Genomic DNA, 27,013 nt, shown 5'->3' on the forward strand with positions numbered 1-27,013 from the left:
CGAAAAATCAATAAACATGTTTGTCCCCTGGGAGAACCACGCAGAGGGACTTCTGCAAGGTATACAATGATGTGTTTCACCTGTCAGCTGCTCACCGGGGAAGGATCTCCCCCATGATGATCAGACCTGCACACCAAGGACAGTCGTGCTAAATAAAGGGAAATCATGTCAATCAGCTCGGCATCAGACCGGCTGGGATCAGTAGCTGGGTCAACACTTTTGATTTCCTCGTAGCACTGAGAAGGAAACAGTAATTCACATGAGCCAGCAGCATGACGCGCTCGGGGGATGTTCCACCTCTCCGAGCTGTCATCTGCAGCACATCAAACCATCTGTTGATTGCAAAAGCGAACCTGTGCCCAGTCCTGTTCTGCTTAAGGCCGGATGTGTGAAGGCAAAGCAGCTGCATTGACACTGGGTGTTCCTGCCACGTTTTCTACAACAAAGCCACACAATTAGCACAGCGGCCTAATGTGATATGCGACTAGAGGCCAACGCCGATGTTTGCCGAAACACACCATATTGATTTGATCGCAAAGCCACGACGTTTTATCATCTTTATTAGGATTTATTTCTGCAATTATATACATGTGCATTTCAGTATACTACAATATCGATGAAACACCTTTTATTTACGTGGTTACACTCAAAAAGTGAAACATCTCGAATTATTGAGGTTTGCACACTTGTAGTACGGACAATATAATACCTCATAAATACTTTCAAAACAATGTACTACACAAGTCATAGTTTTATTCTTTGAAAAGTTGACAACGGTAAAACATTTGACAGTTAAATGGCTTAATGACTCAGTTAAGAGAAATTTAACACTGAAGATTGAAGAAGTACACTGTCACTAGAAAGCAAAAGACTAAGACTTTTCTCGCATTACAAAATAATCTGCTGAAAAAAAACAACTGAGTATCATCTTAAAACCCACAAAAAATATATATAAATAAACACTTTATAAATAAACACTTTATTACATGGATAGGATAGCGTTGTTTAGGCGTGAGGAGCTATTGCTTGTGCTTTCTAGATTGTATGGTATGTAATTTGGTTAAAAACATATAGATATAAAATAAGAGTCACAGAAACAGAAAATTGTGCAAATCACATGTAATAATAACTTTGTATTGTTTAAAAGTTTCACAGTTTTATTGGTTTTGAAACCAGACTGTTTTTGTACGATCTTGACACACGTGTTTTCTTGCAAACAAATTTGAATGTATAAAATCAGAAGGGCTAAACATGGAGAGACATCGTGGGACAGGCCGTCTGCACAGTCCAAACCGGGCTTCATTTTTTTCCACCTTTTGGCGTTTTTTGTTTTGTTTTGTTTTGTTTTTTGCAATCTCATGAAAAAGTTGTTTTATATCTTCATGTTTATAATATTGAAGTTCAACAACAAAGTTAACAAAGCATAAGTGTAATTGCAAAATACATATTTATGTCAAAAGTCCTTAAATACAGGTGTTCAATCCCTTCCAAGGCCCCAAGTGTGTACACTCCATCACCTTGGCATGCAGGCAGACATATTTTTGTGAAAGAATGGGTCAGTCTTAGGAGCTCGATGATTTCTAGTGTGATACTTTGCCATAACTCTAGTCATGCAATTTCCTCGCAGCTAAATAATCAATCTGAACATTGTTTTCATTCTTTCGTTGAAAACTAATTTACTGCCTTAGGCAAAATTTCTGTAAAAAAAGTACAGCCTAATAATCTTGAAAACCTTCATAGATGCTTTTTTTTCTTTTCTTCAGTCGTTAGCATTCCAGGTATTTCCAAACGAGCCTTTTGACATCTCATCTGTGATGTTGATGATGGGTATTCCTCTGTAAAAACAAGAGGGAGAAAATTGTCTAAACTTAAAAATAAGACAAAGTTTATTTATTATACAGGAAATGATTCTGTCCACGGAGCATTTACAATGGCACTGTAACTCACTTATATCCCCCCAATGGCACTTGCACAACACCTTCATCTTCTGCTAGAATACTCTGCTCTTCTTCCTAAAGGGAACCCATCAGACATTTTAGTGCAGAAAAATGTAAAATGTATAATTATTTGAATACAGATCTGTAAAAAAAAAAAAAAAAAGAATATATAATAAAAAATACAGCCAAAGACAGATTTATCACCTCCTCAGCATCCTCAAGCTTTTTCTTCTTGCTTTCTGGCATGAGATCATCCAACCAGCTCAGCTCTCGCTTGGTGAAGATACAGTCCATCAACTTCCTAATGAAAACCAGAGCCAAGACCTGCAGAGATGACAAGGTACAATAAAAGGCAGAATAAAAAAGAAGAATCCCTATGTTGTTGAAATTTATCGAAACAACAGAAACTTTGACAGTAAGAATTAGGAAGATGCATCTTTTATAATATGGTCACAAAAAGATGTTTTATTGCAGACTACATGACATCAACATGTGCATTGTTTTATTTGGGAGAATTTAGATGATGTATTTATTAATCAAATAAGTGAAAGCAAATTAAATCATAGGAGATGCAAAACCTTCAATATTGTCAGATATATGTTCGTTTGCTGACCAAAATGTTTGAAAAATGTAAAATAACAAAGCAAAGGCAACCACAACACAGGCATTTTAAACGGAGAAAAGATACATTTACTTTTGGACACTTAACCTTTACAGCTCAACGCTTGAAACCATATGACACAAACTGGAGTGGACAGGAAGCATAAATGTCACAACTAACTGTTTACCCACCATCATAGGAAAAACAATGGCGGCCCTGGAGGTCTTGATAACCCACAGAAGAATGAGACAGCTGAGTTGGATTATGGTGAAGAGGTGCACCTTCCTCAGGGGAACATGTCGTAAGTAGACGAAGTCTGGCTGATGCTTGCCTGGCATACCAAACAACGTGAGGCGATCAAAGAACTGCAGGAGATTGACAAAAGATCAAATCTAAGGGTACGTTTCATGGTCCTTGTTGAAATTTATATCATGTTCCACATATTCAATATCTTTAAATAATTTTTTTGGTCTAATTTTCCTTTTTGTACCTGAATGCCTCTTAGAGAAGATGCCCCCATGTAAAGAAAAACTCCATACAACACCGGCATAGGAATAAACTAAGAAAAGCAAAAGAGAAGTTAAGAGAGGTGTGCTTAAAATTAAATGAGAAAACAAGTGAAATGTTACATCAGCCACAAAAAAAAAAAATCGCTTCTTGATAAAAATGATTTTGTCCCACCTTCAGCACTGACGTCATAAAGACAGAGCTGCCCATGAGCATGAAGATCATGAGGCCTGTCACGCGTTGCTCCCGAATGCCGAGGAATTTCGGCTGCTCCCCTGGAGCTGAACACTCCGACTCCAGTTTCAGACTGTTAACGTGCGTGATGGAGAGGACGGTGGCTGCCACAAACCACGGCAGTCCCATCACGGAGCACACGCCCAGCATTATCCCAACCATCAGCAAGTCTAGATGGTATCCACAACCTTTCTGGAGGAGGAAGACCAAATAGCAAAAGCTAAGCTGTGTCTTTATTTGATTGGTGCAAAAGTGATGTAAGGTGTACAGGCAGATGAGAATACCTTGAGTTTGTTTTCCTTCCTGTTGATGATGACAGCGGTAATCTGCTGGTCCATGAAGATTAGGATTGTGCAAAGTAGAGCTGGTATAACAGTTATTACCGCTGTCCACCAGGGGTTGGGCCCCAGCGGGTTGATGAGCCAACCCCGATCGTCTCTGGTTGGCTGTTGAAACATCAGCACAGTGCCTTGAACGTTCTGACATGTTCTGTCCTATTACAACCTCAATTTAAATGTTAAGTGGATAATCGTTGTATTTGTTAAGATATTTTTATTTAAATAAAAATCTGAAAAGTGTGATGGTACTTGTATATTCAACAGTCTTTCCTCATAGCACATCAAAATAAAATCAGGATTTAGATTATTAAGCAATATGCATATTCTGAATATCTTACAGAGAATTCTTCAATCCATCATGTGTAAATAAAACAAGCACGGCACCACAGTAAGCCTACCAAGACATGACCGTCCACTGAACTGACAGGCCAGGTCAGGGGGAAGCCTGCAGCATGTGGAAGAAGACGTTCGGCTCACGTGCAAAACATTATGTGTAGTGGAAAACTAACACCACCGTCACCCTGAATATAGAGCCAGACTTATTAAATGGTGGTTTTGATTAAAGCATATTCATGTATTAAAATGGCTCAGACAATGGCTACATGAGGTTGGGGAATCTATGGAAAGATGTTTTGTAAAGATGATGCCATTCTCTGAAGCTTTTCACCTTTAATCGAAGTAAAAGCATTATGTTAGTGGGACTGTGTGCCAATGCCTGCCATACGTTTCAGATGTTTGTTTGTAAGAAATTGCAAATAGTCATGTGTCATTTTTTTCTTCCAGCCGACACATAGGCAATGAACAGCAATGAAGTGCATTAAAGTTAGTGGTTATAACAAAGCAAGTCGCTAAAAGATTAACTGTGTTCTGTGTAATTAAATAGAAGCTTCAGAAAACACACACATATAATACATATATATATATATATATATATATATATATATAAAACAATTGGCTGACCATTTTTAAAAAAATATTATGTCTTCATAGTCAGATTCTTATTTTTCCTTCCTACCTTGAACACATTAGGCACCTTCAGTTTGGGGGAGGGGATCCCTAGGGCATAATCAACCAAGACCATGGTGAGAATAGTGATGAACACAGCAAAATCACTGATAATAGACCGCACCTAAAAAAAAAGAGGGAAAAACATGTTTTTTGGGTTTTTTTACAACTGGTAACAAGCATTTACCAACACAAATTATTCGACGTGAATACAGTTCTGTTTCTATGACTGGATTTGAGTAGATACTTATATATGAAGACGCAAATTGAATGTTTATGTCTTGCAAAGTGCAAAGTGTGAATCAGCGAGAATTAAGTTAAAGCTTTTTAGTCTTGTTTTTGAACAAGTTTAATAAGATTGTGTTTGGTGTTTTCTATTCCGATGTGCTCTGAAAATAAGACAACATTTTCATTTTGCCTTTGGGTTTAATGTGTGTTAAAACAATGTACGCATTTCAGAAATGTGCTCACTGACTTCCTATTCTGTGAAAACGACACGAAATGTGTTAATGGCAGGGCCATGTAAAATCAAAGCTGTGCTAATTGTATTTAAGGTTTCGAAAATGTAACTGCAGATTGGCCAAATGCTTGCTGGCAACTTAGAAAATATCAAGAAGTCAACAAAAAACACCAGCGATAAATCTCTTTTTCAATCACTGCAATACCCATGAATTACCACAAGAGTGTGGTGCTGCACTTTGCAACACATTCATCATCATGTTTGAGTCATGATATTAGCTGCACACTGATCGAGATTATAACGAGTCACAGTACCTTTGTGGGGAAGTAATTGCTGAACTTGAACTCCTTGAGAAAGGCAGACATGACAACAGTAGAAAAGAAGAGAATGACACACCAGAAGAGAACATCTGGAACGTAGGGTCCATGAGGACCACAAGCAGTCCCCACAAACTCCCCTCTCTTTTCAATGCAATCCTGCAAGCGAGAAAAAGCAGGGCAGAGTTATTGTGACATCAAAGAAACATGCAGGATCCATGAGCTTTTATGCCAATGAAAACACAAAATTCTCAGACCAAAAATGTGCTTTTATAATGATTTTAGTGCCCTTTAATCTGATATAATCCAATATAATCCAGCCCACATGTCCTTAATCTCATCTTGTCTCATCCATCTGGATAAGCATGCCACTTTAAGATAAGCAAGCCAAAAATCCTTTTTTTTTTCCCCAGTTGTTTTGTCGAGCAAAAGGTTTGTTTGAATTTTTTTTTCTTTTTCTTGCTGAAGTCACTGACGTGACCTAAAATTTTGCTTTTGGTTTGCTGGGGGGGTGAGGGGGGGTTATAATAATTATTCATACCTTCACCTCCAGGGCTTCCCAGTAAATTTCAGAGGCAGTTACATTGTTGACTTCCCAGAACTTTACGGTGCCATTAGTGGGATCCGAAGGCTCAACACAAGCACATCTGAAACAGCAAATCAACTTTTTGATCAGTTTATAGTCCAAGGAACATTTGCTTAAATTATCACTACGAGAGGCAATTGCAAAAGACATGCATACTAACGAATATGTGGTGAGCTTGTCCAAGTTGTTATTCTTGTTAAAGGGAAAGAGTTCCCCCAGGTGCAAAAGTTTCTCCAAGGCTTCATAAATAAAGATGATGCAGATGAGCGAGGCAAACGCTTCCTCTGTGAAACGGGTGATGTAACAAACAAGGGAACTGGCATCTGTGGCCACCAGCAGAATACAGAGAAAAGCTGTCCACAGGCCAATGCAGGTTCTGAGAGACAGATAGGACAAACCGTACTCCCTGGGGAGAGAGAATAAATGGCATTGTTTACTGGTTGTAATGTGGTGAATTTGAGAATTGCATTATCGCGAATATTTTAGAAGCTCAGCGAAGGCAAAACAAAGCAAAATGATTTAACATGATAACTGACATACAACAAACTGGCTAATTTCAGAGGGCAGATATCTTATTAAAAGACAGAAAAGCTAATAAAAATCCTTGTAAAATACTATATATAAATAAATCACAACTAGTCTTTTGAACTGTTTTGTGAAAACAGGTTAAGAATTTTAAAACACTTTTTTTAAAGAAAAGGGACATCTAAATCAGAGGGAAAAAAACATTGCAGTAGCGAAATACAAAAAAGAACCAAATGAACCAAATGAGCACACCAATGAACCTTTGTGCAGGAAATGTGGAAAAGCTTTGGAAAAGTAAACAGGGCAAGAAGATTGGTTTCTCCTCACTTTCCAAAAACTATCCATCTATTATATTTTATTAAAAAAAAAAAAAGGTATGTATTCAATCACATTTTAAAAGAGCATACTTGCAGAATTTAAAAAGTATCTTTTCAAACACCAGCACAGGGCCCGTGCTTCCCAAAACGGTGAGGGGCTGCCCAGCAAACAGCGAATAGGCTATTCCTGTTAGTGACGCGCCAAACAGTGACTCAATTGCACTCTAGAGATTAGAAAGAAAGAAAGAAAGGAAAAAAAAACAGACAGTACTCATGTAAATGTATTGAAAAAGTTCTCATCCTGCTAAAATTCAAATACTTTGTAATTAAATGTAGAGAAGTGATATACGTATATATTTTTTAAAGCTGTTTTCTCGACAGAGAAAAGCAATAAAAAAACTGAACTTACTATTCTTCCCTCTGTTGCCTCGCCCAGCAGTCCTCCAAAGGTGATGACAGGGGACATGCAGGCACAGTACAGGAACAAGAAAGAGGCAACACACTGCAAGCTAATAGCATCAGAGTAATCTGACAGGTAGTGGGGGGCCTTGCGCTTGATGTCCAGAATAAGGCCACCAAACCACCTAAGGAAAAATTACAAAATATATATATATAATGATCTATCAGTATTATGAACAAACATTTAATCTTTTTTAATCCTAAAGTTATTTTTTCTCCAGGCCCTCCTTCAAACGATGAGTTCTTGGCTTAGTGCGACGGGCTCTATGATGAAAATGTAGAGCTGCAAATAGAGATCAGAAAAAAAAAAAGATGTTGCTATGGAAACCACTTCCAGACAGAACTGCAGCTCAAGTTTCTCCAGAAATAGTTGTGCTGCGGTAGACTTGGCTTTTGAGGAAAGATGTTATTTTTTTAAATGTTTTTCAGCTTGATTTCAAAAAGAATTTGCAGAAATATCTGAAATATTCAAAAATATTCCAAAATTATATTTTTTATTTTATCTGAGAAGGTTTGGGTGCACAGTGGCATAGTTGGCAGCACTGATGACCTGCAGCAAGAAGATCCTGAATTTGAATCCAGACCTGGGATCTTTTTGCTTGGAGTTTAGATGATTTCCCTGTGCATGTGTGGGTTCTGTCTGGATACTCCTCCGTTCCCCAACAGTCCAAAAAAAAAAAAAAAAATGACTGTAGGGTAACTGGTCTCTAAATGGTCTTAAGGTGAGAGTGTGTGCGGTTGTTTGTCCTGTATCTCTGTGTTGTTCTTCAGTGACCTGGCACCTTGCTCAGGGAATACACCACCTTTCACCCAATGCCTGCTGGAGATAGACACCAGCCCCCCCAGGACCTCACAAGGATAAGTTCATACAGCCAATGGATGGATGGATGGAAAATGTTTTACTTCAGTGTCCTCTACTCATTATGCTACAAATTTGATTAAAATTACATAGACTACAAAACCTTCTCTCGCAGTGAACCAAGTTTCATCGATCTCCTTCTTAATAGATTGTTACAAAAATGAATAAATGACCAAAAAAGCGAATGAATGGATGAGTATTTCATTAATACCAAATTAAATAATCTGACTTTAGAAAAGAATATCTAAAAAAAAATAGGCAGGCAGATGCCAAGTGCGGCACATGACAATGATGTTTCTGAATACCTTCCGGTACGCTGCAGTTCTGGACCACCATGGCCACTGTCTTCATCCTCCTCCTCACCCTCCACTAAGCCATTAGGCAAAAGGTTGCTTTTCTTTCTCTTTTCCTGTTTGATTAATAGCACGGGATTTATTATCATGTCAAACTGTCTTTAATTTCAATGTGTAAAACAAAATTTGCGCCAACCTGAGAAGGTACATTTTTTGGTGGCTCTATGCGTATTGATGGATCCCATTCCCCTGGAGGCAGGACAGTCACTTGATCAAGGAATTCATCAATCCCAGCAATAAGGTCATTCCGGTCTTTAGCTTTGTAGGCAACGTCATGGAAAACCTGGACAGAAAGAAAACAATCTCTTTCTTTTTTTCTTTTAGTGATCACATAAATGAGGTTCTATTTAAGCTAATCCTCTCTAGTTCAGACTGTAAGGTTGTGGTCTTGAAGGAAGGTGAACCCCTGCACATTCCCAGGTCTTTTTGTGGGTTCTCAGGTTTTCTTTCGGCATTCTTCTAAATCATTTTCTCGTCAACCCAAAGTGCTTTCCACGGTCCTTACTCAAGAGAAGCCACCCATTAGCTTGATGCTGATACCACCACGTTTTACTGTTTTAGCATGGTGTGTCTGGGGTGAGTACAGGTCGTCTTGTCAACCAAATTCTCACATTTGAGGTGTGGACTTCTTCAACTCCTCCAGAGTGACCCTGGGCCTGCTGGTGCTTTTCTGTTTCTGTTTTTGTCTTTGTAGGTTGGTATCGGTGCCATTTTCAGATGATAGACTGAACAGTGAATCAATGAGATGTTTGGGGAATTCTTTTGTAAACATCTTTAAACATATTGACAACTTTTTTACCCTACATGCCTTTCTAATTTGCTATTAGATCTTTTCTGAACACATACTGAGAATGAATTTGACGCAGGTAGATTTGTTTTTGTTGTTGTCAGTTGCACTGGGTTTTAATTATGTAAGTAAGAGCAAAGCTCATCATAATTCTTATTTGAAAATGATTTGGTGCACCCTCTAGGTGAATCCTACATGGATACAACAAATAAATTACCTTGCTTGACCCTAACAATGTGAAACTGCCCCTATTTATAACAGGTTTCTGCATATTTTTATTCAACGAGTGCATCTTTTTTAAAACCGACTTCAGTCTGGATCTGTTTTTTTTTTTTCACAGTCTTGGAGGATGACAACACAAATTCTGGACAAAATGGAGCACATGAGGGCTGACTAATCGCCAAAAGCAAGTTATGAAAGCTCTGAGCTGTGCTTCACACTTCGAAATGTTCCACCACTTTAGGGTTTGTTCTGAGTTCGGCTGAGCTGTGAATTTATTCAAAGTGCAGAAAATCTGAGAGTGACATCTGACTAGCATTTCACCAAACTGTATAATTTTGTAGAATATGGGATTGTGATGTATACAGGCTTCGGCGAACCCTTACCTCATCTGTCATAAGAGTTGCTATGGACCTCCCAATCTCATGATACTGAGTTCCCCTACCCAAAGGCCCCAGCAGAATAAATAGAAACCTAAAGGCAAAAATAAATAAATAAAAATGAACACCTTGAAATTGAAAACAAGTCATGGATGATTTGACATTACTTATTGAACAAGTAATGTCAAATATGGTTCAGAAGCTGAATCGGTGTTTCAGAAACCTTGTGGCAATTGGGACTTCAGCCAACCCGTTCAGCAGGACAGCAGGGGAAAGGCGAACAAATGCCACGACTGGCTTGTTCAGAAACTCGAGTTCTCCCACCAGCACATTACAGGCCTCCGCACCCGGCGGGATCTTTTTCATGAAATGAAGATCTATCTGGAAAAAAAAAGGATAAAAGGTGCAACATTCCACATGGTTCGGCTATGCAGCTCTAACTATAATCCTAAGAGTACCAAGTGCATTCACAGGAAGAGGTTTTTATTTACCGTTTATCCTTCAGTAAATCCATAAATGTATGAGTTTACCCAGTTCCCAGTCTGAATTTAATCCAGCTGTGCTAGATTTGTTTGTTCCAGCATTCAAATAGGGCACAGATGTGTGAATGAAATATTACAAAAGAGCATGCAAATATAGGTTATAACTTAATCCATTGCATAATAACTCATAAGAGCCAGTAAGCTAAAAAAAAAATTAAGATTCACAGATATGAATAAAAGCCTTTTTTATCAAAGGTGTTGATTTTTGTGTGATAATTTCATGAGGACGACAAATTCCCACTGGAGTGTTATTTGTTCCCTCATTCAGATGATGCATCTCTAGATAACAGCAGTTACCAGTGGGAGCTTTATTATTTATATTATTTTTTTTAGCATTTATTATCATTTTCTGTTTCTTAAAAAGTTTTTACTGAATATAAATTAGAACTTGACTATATAAATAATAATGTAGTTTGTCCTGAAATGTAGAACTTCTTCAAAAATTGACAAAATGTGAACTTATTTTCTCAGTCATTTCTGGGATATAAATATACAACCATAAAACTCAATCACTTCTTTACAATAGTTTCTGTGAATGTAAAACAGAAGCATAAAACGCACTGGCACAAAATATTGCGATCATATTTTTATTTTATTTTTTATTTTTTCGTTAATGCATGTGTTTGACTTTTCTAATACCTAACATGGTGATAATCCTAATCCCTCACTCGGTGGTTTTCTATGAAAGATAACCTCCTATTAATTTTTCGGAATGCCCAGTTGCGTAACAGTCTGATCGCGTTTGGTGTTTATCCCCCATATTTCACTTTGAAAATTTTAACAAGGACCCAAACTATGCTAAAAGTACTTACGATGAGTAAATCGGTTAATCAAAGAACACTGGAATTTCAACAGGGAATCCAGAATGATTTTCTGCACACATATGTAATCCCATGAAACCATACGCTCTTTTAGTAATTTTGTATAATTAAGAATAATTCTCAGAAATTATCAAAAAATTTGATATCAATTATCACCTTTTTAATATTAACTGACTATGCATTTTAAAAGTATCTAAATATGAATAAATTAAATACATTTTTGAAACATCAGATCTGTAATCTGCGTGTGCAGCCTAACATGCTGACCAGTTTTATAGGGAGAATACGTAATAACATGGTCAAAATACTGCTCATATTATTCTCCCAATTTTTTTTTATTTTACATTTTTAATATAATGCTTTGGAAATTGACAGTTTAATGGCCCTATATGGTGGCGTGATTATTATCTCTGTTAATCAGAAAACTGGACTTTTAAATCTGACCTGCCCTTCTGTTGGAGCTGAATAACAGTTTGGTGGATTTTTAATAGAAGGCCAAAAAAATTATAGCAATGCCAAAGATGAGTCCAACAGAAAATTAAACAAACACCTGAAATGATGAAGAGCAAGTTGAGGAAAAACTACAAGGAGTTAAGAAAAAACAGTACGATTGAAAACAGGCTGCCGATGAAGCTGACTGATGGAGAGAACTGAAGTAAAAATACAGAAAATTAACTTCTAACTATGAAAAGGAAATACAGGGATACCAAAACAGAGTATGACTAAACACAAAAGTGGTTATAAATATAAGACCAAAAGTGACAAGTGTTTGCTTGAATCATAACATATTCCCAAAAACATCCTCTTAAGAGAATAAAACATTAATAAAAACACAATTTTCACCAAACTGAGTTTTTAAACAAACTGCAAGAAATGTCCAACGGTAATTAACAACATGAGTGTTTCTTTTTCCTCTCATGTAGAAAGAGTTTTCTATTTCTTTAGAAAACTAAAGAAATAGTTTTCTTTAGTTAGCAGAAAACTATTGCAATTCCTTTTAGCAGACTACCAAATAAAATTATGAAACTGTAAATTAGCTTAAAAAGTAAAAGGAGTTAAGGAACAACAGTGAAATGCAGCAGTTTATACCTGATTTACCAAATCAAATCAGAGGTAAATTAAACAAATGGGTGGTAAATTATCAGTAAAACATCACATTTCCTCATCATTTTGACAGTGTTGCATTATTTTGTAATGCTTGGGAAAACAATATGGGCTATTTAGGATTTTTAGGAAATTGCTAGGATTGAAAGATTGCTCAGTATTTTGTTGCTTATTCCAGTGGTTATTTGATTTCCTCTGAATTCACAAAGTGTTTTCATTTTTTCACAATTTTTTTGTTGTGGACTTTTATTGGCTTTTGGATTTCCTGAATTTGAGTGCTTTTTGGAGTAGGTCATTCTGGCTTTTAATCTGTCTGTCTGCTGTCAGCATTTGGGTTCTTTTTTTCTCTCTCTCTCTCTCTCTCTAGCGACAGATGGTCTGTAAAATGCAGGTTAAAAAAATTGGTAATTTCTCCATTCACTTCTCATTTTGTTTCACTGTAAAAATATAGAACCTAATAACTTCATGGTCTGAACTTGTCCCTTTCTGTTAAAAATATTTAATGGAATGCAAACATGGGGTATCTTTCTTGGGCAAAGATTTAAATTATGGGTTAATCAAAAACTTTCTTGGCTTGTTTATAAAACAGTAAAAGCTGAAGAAAACACATTTTCATATTTTGTAAGCTGTGATTTAAAAAATGCAATTTCTTTTGGGAGATAAATTAACACACCTTTTTTTTTTGTATCCCAGAATCTCACACAGGTGTATTAACATAAGTTGCATATTATAGAAATATCATCACTCAATATTTTGAAGGAGCTCTCTGTTTGTTTGTTTTAAACATCAGACATTTAATGTGATGATGTGCTCCTAACTGTTGAAGTGAGAATGAACTCCATGGTACGTCTGAAAGAGTTTTGAAGGACTACAGGAATAGAAATATTGTTGCAGCTTATGAACTCTCAAAATTACTTTTATTCAGTCGCTCCACAGTACAGAAAACATTCTAAAATTTAAAAAAATTCAAAATAACCACTGTGTTATAGTGGTCTGGTCGGCCAAGCACGGCCACCAACCGCAAAATGCTAAAAGAAGTGTCCAAATAAGTTATTTGGATGTCATTTTGGTCTTTTTTTTGTTGCAGCAGGACCTGAAGATTTACCATCATAAATTCCACCAGATGACGGATGACTAAATCCTTTGAAGTTACTTCATGCAAATAGACTGACTAGTAGGGTGTCCTAACTTTTTCTTCATTTAGTATTCAGCGTTTGGTTAATATCTTTTTTTTGATGACTAAAACATGGTATATTTTTGTGTTAACTTTTATTAATTCCTGGTCTTTAAATATTTTTTTAAAAATTAGCTTTGATAATGCAAACATTTCTGTTGAACAAATGGATATTTATTGAGGTGTCCCAGTCTTTTTAACATGACAGCTTGTGCCAAATTTATATTTCTGCGATTTATTTAAATCATAGACGAGAATGCCATTTATGCATCTAAACTCACACCATCATCCATGCATGTTTTAAGGACTTTGTGCTGAAGTGCATGGAAATTTTGGGTATAATAATTCTCTCTTTTTGTCTTCAGTTGTAATAAGTGGTGTCTGTTCCTTAGAATAAATACTTGAGAGAAAAAAAATGACAGTAGATAAATGCTATACTTTGCTATTATTTACAGTTTCAGTGATTACTCAGGAATTACATTTAATTGGCAGTCGCATCATGTAAAAAACACAGTTGTGGCTAAGAGACTAAACCCTCAACCCTGATTTTAGAGCTTACAGTGAGAAGTGAAGGGCAAAAAAAAAAAACTTGACTCAAAATCATCTGTCACAATTACTAAACTTTCTTTTTGTGAGGCTGTATGTTGGGAACAGTTGTACCAACAATACCATCCTGTCTCCAGTTTTCCAACACTTTTCACAAACAGCCACAACAAAACTGTACACACTTCCACTGTACATACCTTGCTAAAGTCCACAGCACTGTTCTCTCTGCTGATGTCCCCTTTGCCATCAGGACCCGCTAACTGAGACTGAGATGCCGTCAGCTGACCTGGCCAAACCATTGAAATATTCAAAGTATTATATAAATGATGTCCTTGAATTATTTACAACGGCAATTTACATATAAACTTTTACATTAGATTCTCGAATTTAGGAACAATCAATTATAATGTAGTTTGCAAAGAGAAATCCACCTGCTGACTCGAGGTTTCTGTTTTTACGTGTCTCTTCCCAGAAGTAACAACTGATGGAGTCAATTTGATGCAGAAAAATACTGCTGATTTTAATGTTCCTTTTTGTCTTTTTCTCTTTTCTATCTTCTCAACTCATAACTGGTAGCAGAAGGTGGCCACTCCTACTGAACCTGCTCTGTACTGTATGTTGTTTCTTGTTAAAATCAAGTGGCTTTTCTCCACTGTCACCACATGCTTCTTTGCGATGAGAGATTTCCACAAAGTCAGCACCTCAATTTAACAACTGGGACGGCTTCTAGCTGATGCCTGCTGTATTAGAAGTAAAATATTTCAGTTGTAGTATTTTAATGCCTTGACCACCTTGCCATGTTTGAAAACTTTATTTTTATGGCATTAAAGCTACATTTGACGAAATCCCTTTAGAACTGGATTTAACCCTGAGAAATGATTACTGGAGGTCCAAGGATTGAAGACAGGCTGCGGATGAAGTTGACTGACGGAGAGAACTGAAGTAAAAATACATAAAAATAACTTCTAACTATGAAAAGGAAATACAGGGATACCAAAACAGAGTATGACTAAATACAAAAGTGGCTAGAAATATAAGACCAAAAGTGACACGTGTTTGCTTTAATCATAACGTATTCCCAAAAACTCAATAATTGAATTGTTTTGGGATCAATTGGATTTATTTGAATTAAATTTGAACCTAAACTATAATATATAAATTTGGTTTTAAATACCAGCTGCCTCAAACCTTTTGTGATGGCCTAAAGTCACACACAAAATAAACCAAGCAAAACAAAAACAAAAGCAATTTTTTTCAAATTTAATTAATTTTTTTTTTTATCAGAGCTCTTTTAAATAGTTGGCTTTTGTGAAATCCTCAATTGGGAATTCATTCTTTCAGTTAACAATAAAAAAGATACTTTACGGGACATTGTCTTTAAGATATTCCAAAACTGAAGTATGCAGAGGTTTGTGCTTATCTGGTTTCTCACCATTCTTGTCCAGATGGAGCTCTGACGCCCGCCGGCCCATGTCGGCGATGGAGCGTACAATCGGCAGGCGGTTAGCGAGCTTCTTCTGGTTCTGGTGATGGTGCTGCTTCAAGAGAGTTTCACGCACCTTCTTTCTGAGGTCATCTCCCAGTGGTGAGTATAACTCTTGGTGATCCAAGACCATTTCTGAGGAGCAAAACAAAAGCAAAATGCCTTTATCTGAGACACCCGGTCTAAAGGCAAAGCAGCTTTTCCAGTCGTTAGACCAGTATGTTATGACCGTCTTTGTTAAGACTCAGGATTGGCAGCATTAAGGTGCATCAACGTAAAAATGCATCCCATCTAAAACGTTTCCCAAAAACAACAGTAGTTAAGAAAAGAATTCACCTAATTGGTAATCCTCCCAATATTACAAACAGTACATTAAACAATAAGATATGCCCAAAGTTCAAGGATTACACACTAAAAGTATATGCTTCCTAAAAATATTCAATTTTACATTTTTTTTTAATTTTATTTCTAGAGAGATTTAAAAATAACAAAAGCCAGAACTAACAAAATCCCATTGCCTTAATTACCTGCAATCTCTTCAATGCTATTTGCCCTCATGTCAAGCAGCACAGTGCCATTAATGATGCAGCTTCGCAGCTCAAACAGACTGTGGAGAGACAGCGTGGCGACGTAGGGTTTGCTCCATCGCTCTCCCCCGTCCTCTACATCCTCCTCAAACTTCAGCCACCTGTAAGAAGAGTTTGAGTTGCCATCAAGTGCTGCCAGCAGACGGCAAACTGGCCGGCCATCTGTTCTAGCCGCAAAAGCAACACTCGTTCATTCTGGGGGCCATCACATGTAGCTCTCATTTCTCCTTTTCCCTGTCAGCTTCACTCATTTACTCTCCTTCCTTATTGCTTTTTACCAGGGTATCAATGTAAATAAAATATGTCTTATTTACCATGTCAAGAGTACACCATCATTTTATAGAGGTGTCTGATAAAATATAGGGAAATCATGTGAAAATACTAAACAAGTTGCTGAAACACAAACATTAAATATAATCTGCAATCTACATTTCTCACAGATCGCTACCATGACTGCTCATGCTCGCAACCTCTGGGGATTTCTAAATTTTGCTACATTAAGATCACTAACATCACCTGGCACTTTCCCTCCACTCCGAGTCCTCTCCATCCCTCAGACAGATCTCATCCATCTCCGTGAAGAGGTCATGGGGGATGTGTTCCTCGTCATCGTCTTCTGCCCCCAGCAGGAACTGAACCCGCTGGGAGGGAGTGTCTGGCAGGGATTGCAATGTACAGTAAGACAAATCCAAATGACAGCAGACACATATTTTTGAAAGGCTGCTCTCGTGGCCTATACCGTAATTTGGAGACTCTCTTCCCTCCACCAAGGGAAGGGTTCGCTCTCTGCTCCTCCTCCAATGTTTTTTCCCGTGGTGACGATGCCTGTGATGGCTACGATTCCTGGTACTGCCTAAAGGGACATGGACCCCAATGTAGAGAGTCCTGTGACCTGGAGACAAATGCCAAAGTGGTTAATTCAGGAAGAATAAACAATTTTAGTTTGGAATAACTGATGCATTTCTGATTGATGCATGTGACTCATTTCAATAATTACTGGCACAGCTGGACTTATTGGAAAACCATGCTTGTTATGCTTGCAAAAGCGTAATAATTCAGGACCTCCCTTGATGTATTTTACCTAATCAGGTCTGATATGCTGGCTGATTTGTTTTTAAACCAGTTTGTAGTATCCACAGAGGAATTCTAGGTTTCTGCTTTGCTGACATAAGCAAAGTTTTTGATGAAAAAGATTGCTGTCTCATGGTATGTGTGGCTGTTCAGGGGCAATGAAACAATGGCTGCAAGTCATACAGATATGTCATTTAACTTCTTGTCTTTCTTGTTTGTTCCATAACTATGTCACATGAAGCTTGTACATACAGAAATACACTCCAATGATTTTGTTCTGTCATTATATCCAACAATGTAATGTGATGGTAATACATTTTGAACAGTTGTTGGAATCTATTACAGATTGGTAAATTGTTGATCTACAAAGGTCATGCATATATTTATGCCCACCAGCCTAATAATGTAAATGGCAAAGTGGTAAATGTGCTGTACTTGTATAGCGCTTTATCAAGTCCAGAGGTCCCCAAAGCACTTTTGCACCACATCCATTTATTGCGTGAGACGCTCTTTGCTGCCAAAACAACCCTAGTGGAGCATAGAGGAGCGACTGACCATAACAGATCCCCGAATGTGTGCTGTGGTATCGAGTACCAAAATGTTAACGCCACATCCTTCAAGTAAGTTGCAAGGTCTTCAGCAAACTGAGCTACAGTAGCCCTACTGCTGTAACGTACCACAGAGAAAAGGTTCCACCGTGACACTGTCGTCAAGTTACCACTGTTCCTTTACTGGACCAGTTTTGAATGATACTGAGCAAAGCAGACCGGAAATGCCCAATAAGGACTAAAAGATTTGGTCAGTGTCAAATTAATCTTTATCCTTCCCCATTTTTCCTGCTTCTAATTCATCCACTAGCCACCAGTACCATGACGAAGAGGTCATGAGCGTCATTCTCTCTACCTGTCATTTAGCTATGTCTGATTAATGCAGGCACAACTGTTGTAGTGCTGCTCTGTGATCTACTGAAGCAATGCAACACTGACATAATCTTTGATCAATTTTGTTTATTTCAAAATGAACGTGTATGTTCTCTAAGCTGTTCCTGGAAGTGTGGTGCGTCCTAGCAGTAGGTTGGTGTTGTTATCTCTCTGCACAAATGATCTAAAGGTTTTATTGTTAAAAGGAAAGAAAGATTAACTATTAACAATAATTCAGAAACAAGCTGAGCTGACGCTTCAGAGGCCTTTATTGTCATCTTATTCTGCAGGTAGAGAACATTCGCCACGGCTTTAAGTCATTCTAATTTGCTCAGTCCCACCATTTGTAACTTTGTTTAGAGTCGCTTTGTCTTTCTTTGAGTGATCATGAAATTACTGATGCAAACTGAGCTCACCCACAGCTTCTGCCTCCTACTCTGCTCCTCTCTTAACAGCAAAAAAAAAAAGCTGTCAAGAGGGAAAGCAGCAGTTGTTAGGACAGAGTGGGTGGACTCAGCTGCAGCAGCTTTCTGCTTTCTGCTTTTTTGTTACCTTCAAAATCCTCCTGCTCAAAGTTGGCCCTCTGCTGGGACCGGGTTCCTCCCCGATCCACCACTGCCTCATCGTCATTCCTCTGTGAGGAAAAGGCACAAAAACAATCCCCAAAAAGACAACAAAAAAAAAAATAGTTTTCAACTCACATTTGTACAAATTAAACATGGAGACATATGAAAAAACAAAAAGAAAAATGCAACTCCCACAATGCAGCCGGGAAAACAGCATCAAATAAAATCTTTGTTGACATGGTGTTCCCTTACAGTTGAGGGCATTATGAACAAACACATTATCCCCCCTTTGGATAGTGCAGTTGCCTTGGAAACTAATTGCATGTCTTTATGTTGAGAAGAAATGGTCCAAACAGAACACTTGTTTAGATTAGAACCATATAATACCCACCAACAGTTTACTTCTGTTTAATTCTGCTCATGAAACTTGACTTGGTGTGATATGTACTGCTAAAGTAATCTAATCTCAGTTTATTAAAAAAAACAAAAAACTTATTTGAACAAGTCTGTGTTCTTCTTATCTTCTTTTTTAAATGACATATTTAATAAAAGTCTTTCTCTTTGAGCTAACCCTTTGGTTTCCATTTGAAAAATCATCAAAGGACGAGTAAAATAAGGATTGATGAGCTGCAACATCTAATTTTATTTTCCATGTAATTAAAAATAAAATAGTTTTTAAAAAAGAACAGAAGACATTGGTGGGACATTTGCCTGGTGCATCGGACCAGAACTGACCAGGGCGAATTCAGTTTTTTTGTCCCATATTATTACTTCGTCCCACCCTCGGACAATTGAGCCTCAAAGCTATCCATCTTTCTCTTCAGCTGAAAAACCTGCTTCTAGAAACTGAGTAGTTGGGACTGTTTTCCGCATAAACAAACACCCACAAAATTCTGACCAATCACACAATAGCTTTGCATGTAGTGCAAAACGTTCACCAGAGTGATTGTAGGGGTGGTTGACATAATGCTGAGAACAAAATCATCTGATTTTTGTCAAACTACTTTTGTCAATGAGAAGTAATTTCAGCAGATCGGCTTGACCATGCAGGGCCCTTTGATAATTTGTAGAGTAATCGTTTGCTGTAATCACAGCTGCGCCTCTTTTGGGGCATGTAGCTTTGCACATCTAGAGACACAAGCTTTTGCCCATTCCTTGTAAAATAGCTTAAGCTCAGTCAGATTGGATGTGGAGCTTCTGTGAACGGGAGTACCACAAACTCTCAATTAAATGCAGGTCTGAAATTTGAATGGGACTACATCCATCATCCTCTCAATTCTGACAAGCTTCCGTAGCTCTGCAGAAGAAAAGTATCCCAGCAGCACGATGAGGCCGCCACCTTGTTTCTCTGGGAGGGAAGGTGTGTTCAAATCAACCTAGATCTGGATTGCTGGATTTACAATACTTAATCTGTTTTGATTGTATGGACAAAAAGTTTAATTTTGGTCTCATCACATTATAACACCGTCTTCTACATATTTAGCTTGTATCTCACATGGTTTGTGGCAAACCGTGTGCAGAGGCAGGGGGTGTGGGGGGGGTCAAATCCCATTAATATAAGTTGAAATTTCTGCTTGTAGCATAATAAAATGTGAAATCATAGCCTTTTTTTAACATCATGTGGTTACTTCTCTGATCGATCCTCTTCATTTCCCCCCAGTTTAAATAAATGGCCATGTCTTGATATACTTGCAGTTGTAGTGTCGTATTAGCTAAGTTTAAGGATGATGTGGTCAGCAACGCTCCACAAAATGATTGAAATACACACAAGGGAACTATAGTTTGGTGAGCTCTAAAGGCAAATGTTCCCCTGGGCTTTATTCAACGTCATCACAGTTAAGAAGGTTGAACAGAAATGCGCACCACACTTTTTCAGATTTTTTTTTATTTTTTATTATTATTTTCTTTCCACTTCACATTTATGCACAATTTTGTGTTGGTCTATCAAAATAAAACTCCAATAAAGTATATTGAAATTTCTGGTTGTGACATAGTAAAATGTGTAAAAGGTGAAGGGATAGAAATGGTCTTCCAATAAACAGCGAGGCAAATCATGTCCGTGGTGTCTACGTGAAAAGATTCAGATGTTGGAAGAAAGCTGCTGTTTACCGTGAGGATGCTTATGCAACATCTATGAAAGGATAGGAGTGTGAGGAGGTGGTGAAAGGCTTTTCATAAAATCAACAGAAATCATTATTATCTATTCAACAGTGTGTAAAAAGCATATGAATATCTGCTTTTACCTTTTCATAAACGAAAAGGATCTCGCTCTAATGTGTTTGTTGTCGGGTTGTTTTTCCAGATAGAAATTTCTTAATGGTTCGGAGGCTTACAAACACTAATCAGACAAATTCACAACACAGCATGTACACTCTGAGCTGAACTGTGCAGCCTCACAGAGGCATCATAATGAGGAACTAGTCAGTACAAAGGTGACATAATCAGTGTGGTACATGAGGAGGAGGAGGAGGGTGAGGCAACTATTTCTTCAAGTCCACCTCAGTGTGAATGTGCAGCCTCGTCTCTCCAGATTTACCCTGAAATACGAGGATTTGCTTTGAATTGTAAAATGCATAAAGAGGTGGAAGCAAATAGCTACTTGCAAATAAGTATTTTAATTTGCGAAACAAATAAGGCGTCCTTTTACATTGCCACATGAAGTAAGATCACTGCCATTCGGTGAACATTAGCATCTAATTGTAACATGAATGCCGGAAACTACCAACCTTTCTCATCAAAAGGTGACAGAACCCTCCTAGCACCTCCCAGGCTCAATAATTAACGTCTTGTTTGTTTAATCAGCACCAACTCCATAGTGTTAATACAACAATCAGCAGTTTTACAAGAGGGTCTTTTGCTGGCTATTAATTCATAGGAGATGGATGAACTAAAACACCCAAAAGCTACACTAAGGATTACATTTTACACTTGATGCATAAGATAAAATATGAATTAACACGTGGGAAATTAACAAAGACCTTCATAGGGCAAAAATATCCTTCACTCTGCACATGCATGCACACAAATCTTTAGTTTGTGTACAAATATGTCTAGTTTTTAGAGTGCCACTGAATAGGATTTAAAAGTAATATGGAATAAGTCAAAGCACTTATCACAGCAGGTATTTTTATCCTAAAAGGGACTCCAGCTTGTTCCGCAGCCATCTTGACCACCAGTTGACCATGGAGACATTATTTTAATGAAGGAAGCTGCTGTTCACAGCTGCAACGCCATTTGGGCAGGCCTGATGCTCATAATCTGACTACAGGAAATGGATAAGCATTCCTGGTCAGATTAAAACTGTCTGTATTTCATACTTAAATACCAGATCCTGTTCTGCATGATCAAAAGGCTAACATACAGGCTCATATGGAGGGAAAATATTCTACCCCCTCTGACCTGTTTTTCCATGAAATAGCATAAGGCAGCATAATTAACAATGTCATGAGAAATTTAGCATAAAACAACAATCAAGATGCCTGGCATCAAACAACATCAAACCCCACATAAAGATGCATTTGAACTTTTCTCTTTCTTTTAGGATATCTTGATAATGCACAAAACAGTTTGAGTCATTTCAGAATCAGAAATCGGGTTCACTGGTTTCAAATTATTGAAACTGAGCAAGTTAGCTTAATTTACATTTAAGCACAGTGACCAATGTCCAAAGTGTTACACGTCATATCTGAAAACATTTTTGAAAAGCAGCAACAAAGAAAAATGTGTAATATTTAAAAAAATAAATAAAATCACACATAAGAATGCAATGTACCAAACAGACCATGAAAAGCAAAAGAGACTTAGGCTGGGAAGGACCAAATCAAAAGATTTAGATAAACCTATCAGCAGAGAACAATTATTAGGTGAAGAAGATTTGTGAATCTTTTTAAAATTATTAAAACAGGGTCAACATTTTTACAATTTTTACAAATTTATTTGGTTTAGGCTTTGTTGTAGACTTCAACAAAGTTCTGACATAATTCTGGCTGAATACTTACTGGTTTGAATCCAGCTTTTAAGCAAAATCACTTCAGTATGTTTCAAAGGATGCAAGGCCAGGCTTTGATCACAGTAATTCTACACCAATTGTGCAATGTACACTGTTCATTTCACAGAAATGGGTGGATTAATGAAGTGAAGGTCTACCAATTTCTTCAACTTCATCCCAAATGAAAAAGAAGCTGGTGAAAAATTGAAAACAAATGGATCTTCAAACAGAACAATGATTCAAAAACACACATAAAAACTGGTTTTGTAATATATGCCCCAGGACAAACTTGCTTCTGCAAAGTTTCATGCTTCAAACCTCTTAAAACCAGAAGAATTATATGAGTTATGACGTATGGCTAATCACAGAGGCAAAACCAGGAAACCAGCAATTATGATAAGAGTTTCAGCCAGAACTATGCCAAATGGGTTTGGACGGCTACAAAAATGAATGTACGACTTGGTGAGGGTCGTTTAACCAAACATTACTGTGGGTGTCTGTTCATACACTGTTAAACAAGTTGGAAGATTTTCTGCCACTTTTATGTTGTTTAATTATTTCTCTTATATGTTTGGAAGAGGCTAATAAAAGACTTAATAAAAATGTATCTGTCAGGAATACATCACACTATAATCTTATTAAAGATAAAATATATTTTATTCCAAAAGATTTGGAAAAATTCTTTGGTTAAAAGAAAAATAAAATCAATGCATTATTAATAGCTGAAAATCCAAATAGAATTTATATTCGTGATGAGAGCATATAAACTTCTGACCGTCACTTTAATTTCAAAGCTGCATTATAATTTCTAAACAGTGTTGCTGGGCAACATACGCGAGAACCAGACGCTACTGTTAGTCTGAGCTCTGATTACAACACAGTTTTATGTATCCTATATTGTTTCAAACACTGATACTTTCTAGACTAACGTTCAGCTTTTACCCAGAGAAATCATGTCAGAGGACTGGCAAAGCACACAGCAGACATCATATGACAGGATATGACACATGCTTGGATCTGATCCGTGCAGATGGCCGTGGCAACGTTGAAAGCATCAGCGGCAGCACAAAACGCACAAAATGCTTTGCATGGTAATCCTTAAACGATTCTACTTTCAACTTCAGCATGCCTTAAGAGTGCGCATTAGAGTGCTAGCCTACAATCACCACACTCTCTCTACCCTCCGCCCCCTACAACTCACCCTATTTAAGGTGCTTTTTTTTGTTTTTAGCTCATTTGTCTGCTTTCATTCCGTCTCACAACAAAATTCTATCAGTCTTCAGTTTATCAGGCTTCAGATGCTAAGAAACATACACAGATGCTGCCGAAAAGTATCTCTTACGCAAGAAATCTCACATAATCGGCGCCAGATTAAACCTTGTCCTACCTGACCATTGAAGCACCAAGGAACCTCTAAAGTATTGGGATGCATGTGCTCTCCTTGTCCGTCCAACTCTCTAAATCTAGTTCGCACAGAATGTGACACTGTCTAAAAGCCGAGCTCTGAACAAACTCCTGCTGCCCTGATTCACACCATGTCTGATAAAGGCTGATGCCCATCTGTTGTGTCAAACAACTGGAATTTGTGACTGAGCATCCAAAAAACTGCTTCACCACTCTCTGATTGTGAGATTATAGATTAGATCGCTGCCGCCCGGCAGTATTCTGCCATAAAACTGAAGCTCAATGTAAAATAGTGTATCCTCTAAAGAAGAGACATGGAGATAAGCTTCGGCTGCATCAAATCATCTTGGTCAATGCCAAATAGTGTTTTCAGTTGATCCCACAGTGAATCCTCTGTTTTTATCGTTGTGGGGTTGTTTTCAGAATAAGATCATAATAACCGTTCTCACTTCATACAAAGACGTATTTCATTTAAAATAAAATCCCCCGAAGAGGAAGAAAAAAAAAAAAAATCCAAGAAACAACTCACCAAGCTTCTTCGCCTGATTGATGGAGCCAATGAGGAGTTAACCTAAAAGAAAATATAATTGTTCAGGTAACGCTAAACATTAACATTTATTAACAGTTATTTTCACAATTATATTCTTCAGAAATGCACCTAAAAAAAAAAAATTCTCCAGTCAGATTTTACTTGCTCACAAGCAGAGGAAAGATTACCATGATTCTGAAATGTTTGTGGACTTTCAGGGTCAGGTTACGACCTGACATTTCAAAAGCAAAGCTCTAAAAGTAGCTTACGAGAAAATACGTTCTCACTCTTCCACTCATGGAAGAATTTTGTTTGATATAAACAGCCAGCGGATAATAATGTCAAATCTATATTTATGATTAGCAGGGCTCTATGAGTATGCATGAATTTATCTGTCTGAGGACATTCTCCTATGGCTTTCGTCTGGAATAGATCTATTTAATTCAACAAAAATAAAGCTTAATGGTCAATTTGAAGTCTGCGTAGGATGGTATAGATCAGTTTTGCATAAGCATAACTTATGACCCAGCATATTTGCATGGTGTGCGAGTTCACTTCAGTCTAACCCGGGACATCTGGTCCAGGAGACTGCAAAGTTATAAAAGACGACTAGTACAAGTTTTGAGTTCTGTTTCGGAGGTGCGGGGGGGCATAATATGAATAATTAAACTAGACGTTGACATAAATTCAGAATAAGCTGCTAAAACATTTTTTTTTTTTCTATTTTTGACCAGGTAGGACTACTGACTAAATTTCAGTTTCCTGAATGCTAAAATTATGAGCAAGCAACTTTACTTTCTTTAAAATCACAACTTCACATTCGCAAAGTTTACTATTCCTTTAAACAACTTGAGGAAGCCCAGACGATGATGTTATCCATTTTGCAGGCTTCAGCCTGAAGACTTCAGGTGGGTTCATTTGAGGAAAATTTGAGGCATATGGAAGAACATCAGTGAATATTTTTCTGCGGCACACATAAATAACTCGGTTTCTTTATGTGACCTCAGGGGAAAATTAAAAGAAATGAACCAAAAAGAAATGAACCAAAATGGGAGAGTTGTGAACCTCCACAATTCTGATCGATCCTTTCGTATAATTTCCAATGGTCTAGAGTTGCAACAATCATTCATCCATACTGAAATGAGTTACCAACATGGGCTGAAAGGCTCCTCAACAATCCAGAAGCAATTACTCCAAAACTAACATAAAAAGCTAGCAAACACACCACAATCCAAGTCCTTGACCAGTGACCAACACTACATTTAGACAGGAAAGGAAATAGTTTGCAAGCCTCAGAAGACCATCCCAGCTGTAATGTATGGGGGTGGCTGCATTATGTTGCATGTGAGGGACTTCAGCATTTTACAAAATAGAAGACATGATAAAAAAAAGCACACTATGTGAAAATATCAAAACAACATCTAAAGCCATAAAGTTAAAGCTGGAACAGATATTAGTCTTTCATTGAAGCAAAAAGACATACAGATACAACTTAGCTATAGTTCTGTCAGGAGGACTGGAACAAAATTCACCGTGGAAAAACTTGTGGGATGAAATGTCTGACCAAAACAAACACAGCTAAATAATGAAATGTATCTCAACTTCTGCCAATGGTGATAGCAAAATGTTATTATTCTGGCATGGACTGCAACATTTTAACATATATTACAGAGTCAACAGGTGCTATAAGTAGACAGCTTAAGTTGTCCTATGTAGAAAAATCAGTTCGCTTTACCGAAAGCAGCAGTGGCTCTACCTGAGCTCCCTGTTCCGTGGTATCCATCCTCCTCCTCCTCTTCCTCACTCGGCAGTGATCTGGTTCCAAAAAGAAGGAGCAGGAGCAGAGACCTTCCGCTGTGTGAAATCCTGTCAGGTGTCGCGGTGACTGCGGGTCCACACAACGGTCACATGTTCATCCATCGGTCAGATGCTCGCTGATCATTAGCGTTTCATAGATGCTCACGAAAAAAAGAGGAGAAAAAACAAAACAAAAAAAAAATCAAGCGCCTCTCAGCCAGCTGACGTGAACGCGTCACTCATGAAGTGCTCTGATTTTATTGTTTGAAGCGCAAAAGTGCAAAGGTTGCTTTGAGAGCAAAGTTCTTGAGAGAAATCTGTGTTTTTCCTTCTGTTTTGCTCGATAAAGAGCGATATAGGTCCTAGGTTACATAACCAGCTTTTGTCTCGCTGGTTTTTAATAGACTCTGACTCACAGGGACGATTTTAGCAGAGAAGGCTGGAGTGATACTTGATTCGGTGCCCAGTTTGCGTTTTCTACGTATTTTTTATTTGTTTAAAGCAACATTAAAGTCAAACTACAAGCGGTGGGGTGAAATGTTCCGTTTCTGGCCAAATTCCACAAACAACAAAAGCATCATCTTGAGTTAATTAAAG

At 37.6% G+C, this 27,013-nt stretch overlaps 1 protein-coding gene across 4 annotated transcripts; it reads right to left on the reverse strand.

Annotated features, from left to right (window-relative positions):
* Positions 1-543: 543 nt before the first annotated feature.
* slc4a10b (solute carrier family 4 member 10b) lies at positions 544-26,807 on the reverse strand. 4 transcript variants are annotated; one of them, XM_008404017.2, is made up of 25 exons: positions 26,376-26,804; positions 24,620-24,661; positions 18,685-18,766; positions 16,881-17,033; positions 16,658-16,796; positions 16,082-16,242; positions 15,504-15,689; positions 14,269-14,357; positions 10,108-10,265; positions 9,891-9,978; positions 8,635-8,781; positions 8,451-8,554; positions 7,237-7,411; positions 6,918-7,051; positions 6,146-6,391; positions 5,941-6,046; positions 5,397-5,558; positions 4,633-4,746; positions 3,564-3,725; positions 3,220-3,471; positions 3,029-3,097; positions 2,730-2,903; positions 2,142-2,261; positions 1,948-2,012; positions 544-1,835 (listed from the first exon to the last, which is right to left on the reverse strand). In XM_008404017.2, the coding sequence occupies exons 1-25, from the start codon at positions 26,400-26,402 to the stop codon at positions 1,760-1,762; spliced, it is 3,231 nt and encodes a 1,076-aa protein (XP_008402239.1). In that variant the 5' UTR covers positions 26,403-26,804; the 3' UTR covers positions 544-1,759. The 4 variants fall into 4 exon arrangements, with proteins under 4 accessions (XP_008402239.1, XP_008402238.1, XP_008402240.1 ...); XM_008404016.2 differs by having other exon boundaries at positions 26,355-26,804; XM_008404018.2 differs by lacking the exons at positions 24,620-24,661; positions 26,376-26,804 and adding an exon at positions 24,074-24,545.
* Between the last annotated feature and the right edge of the window lie 206 nt (positions 26,808-27,013).

Source organism: Poecilia reticulata, linkage group LG2 (genome assembly GCF_000633615.1).
Source record: "Poecilia reticulata strain Guanapo linkage group LG2, Guppy_female_1.0+MT, whole genome shotgun sequence".
Classification (NCBI taxonomy): Eukaryota; Metazoa; Chordata; class Actinopteri; order Cyprinodontiformes; family Poeciliidae; genus Poecilia; species Poecilia reticulata.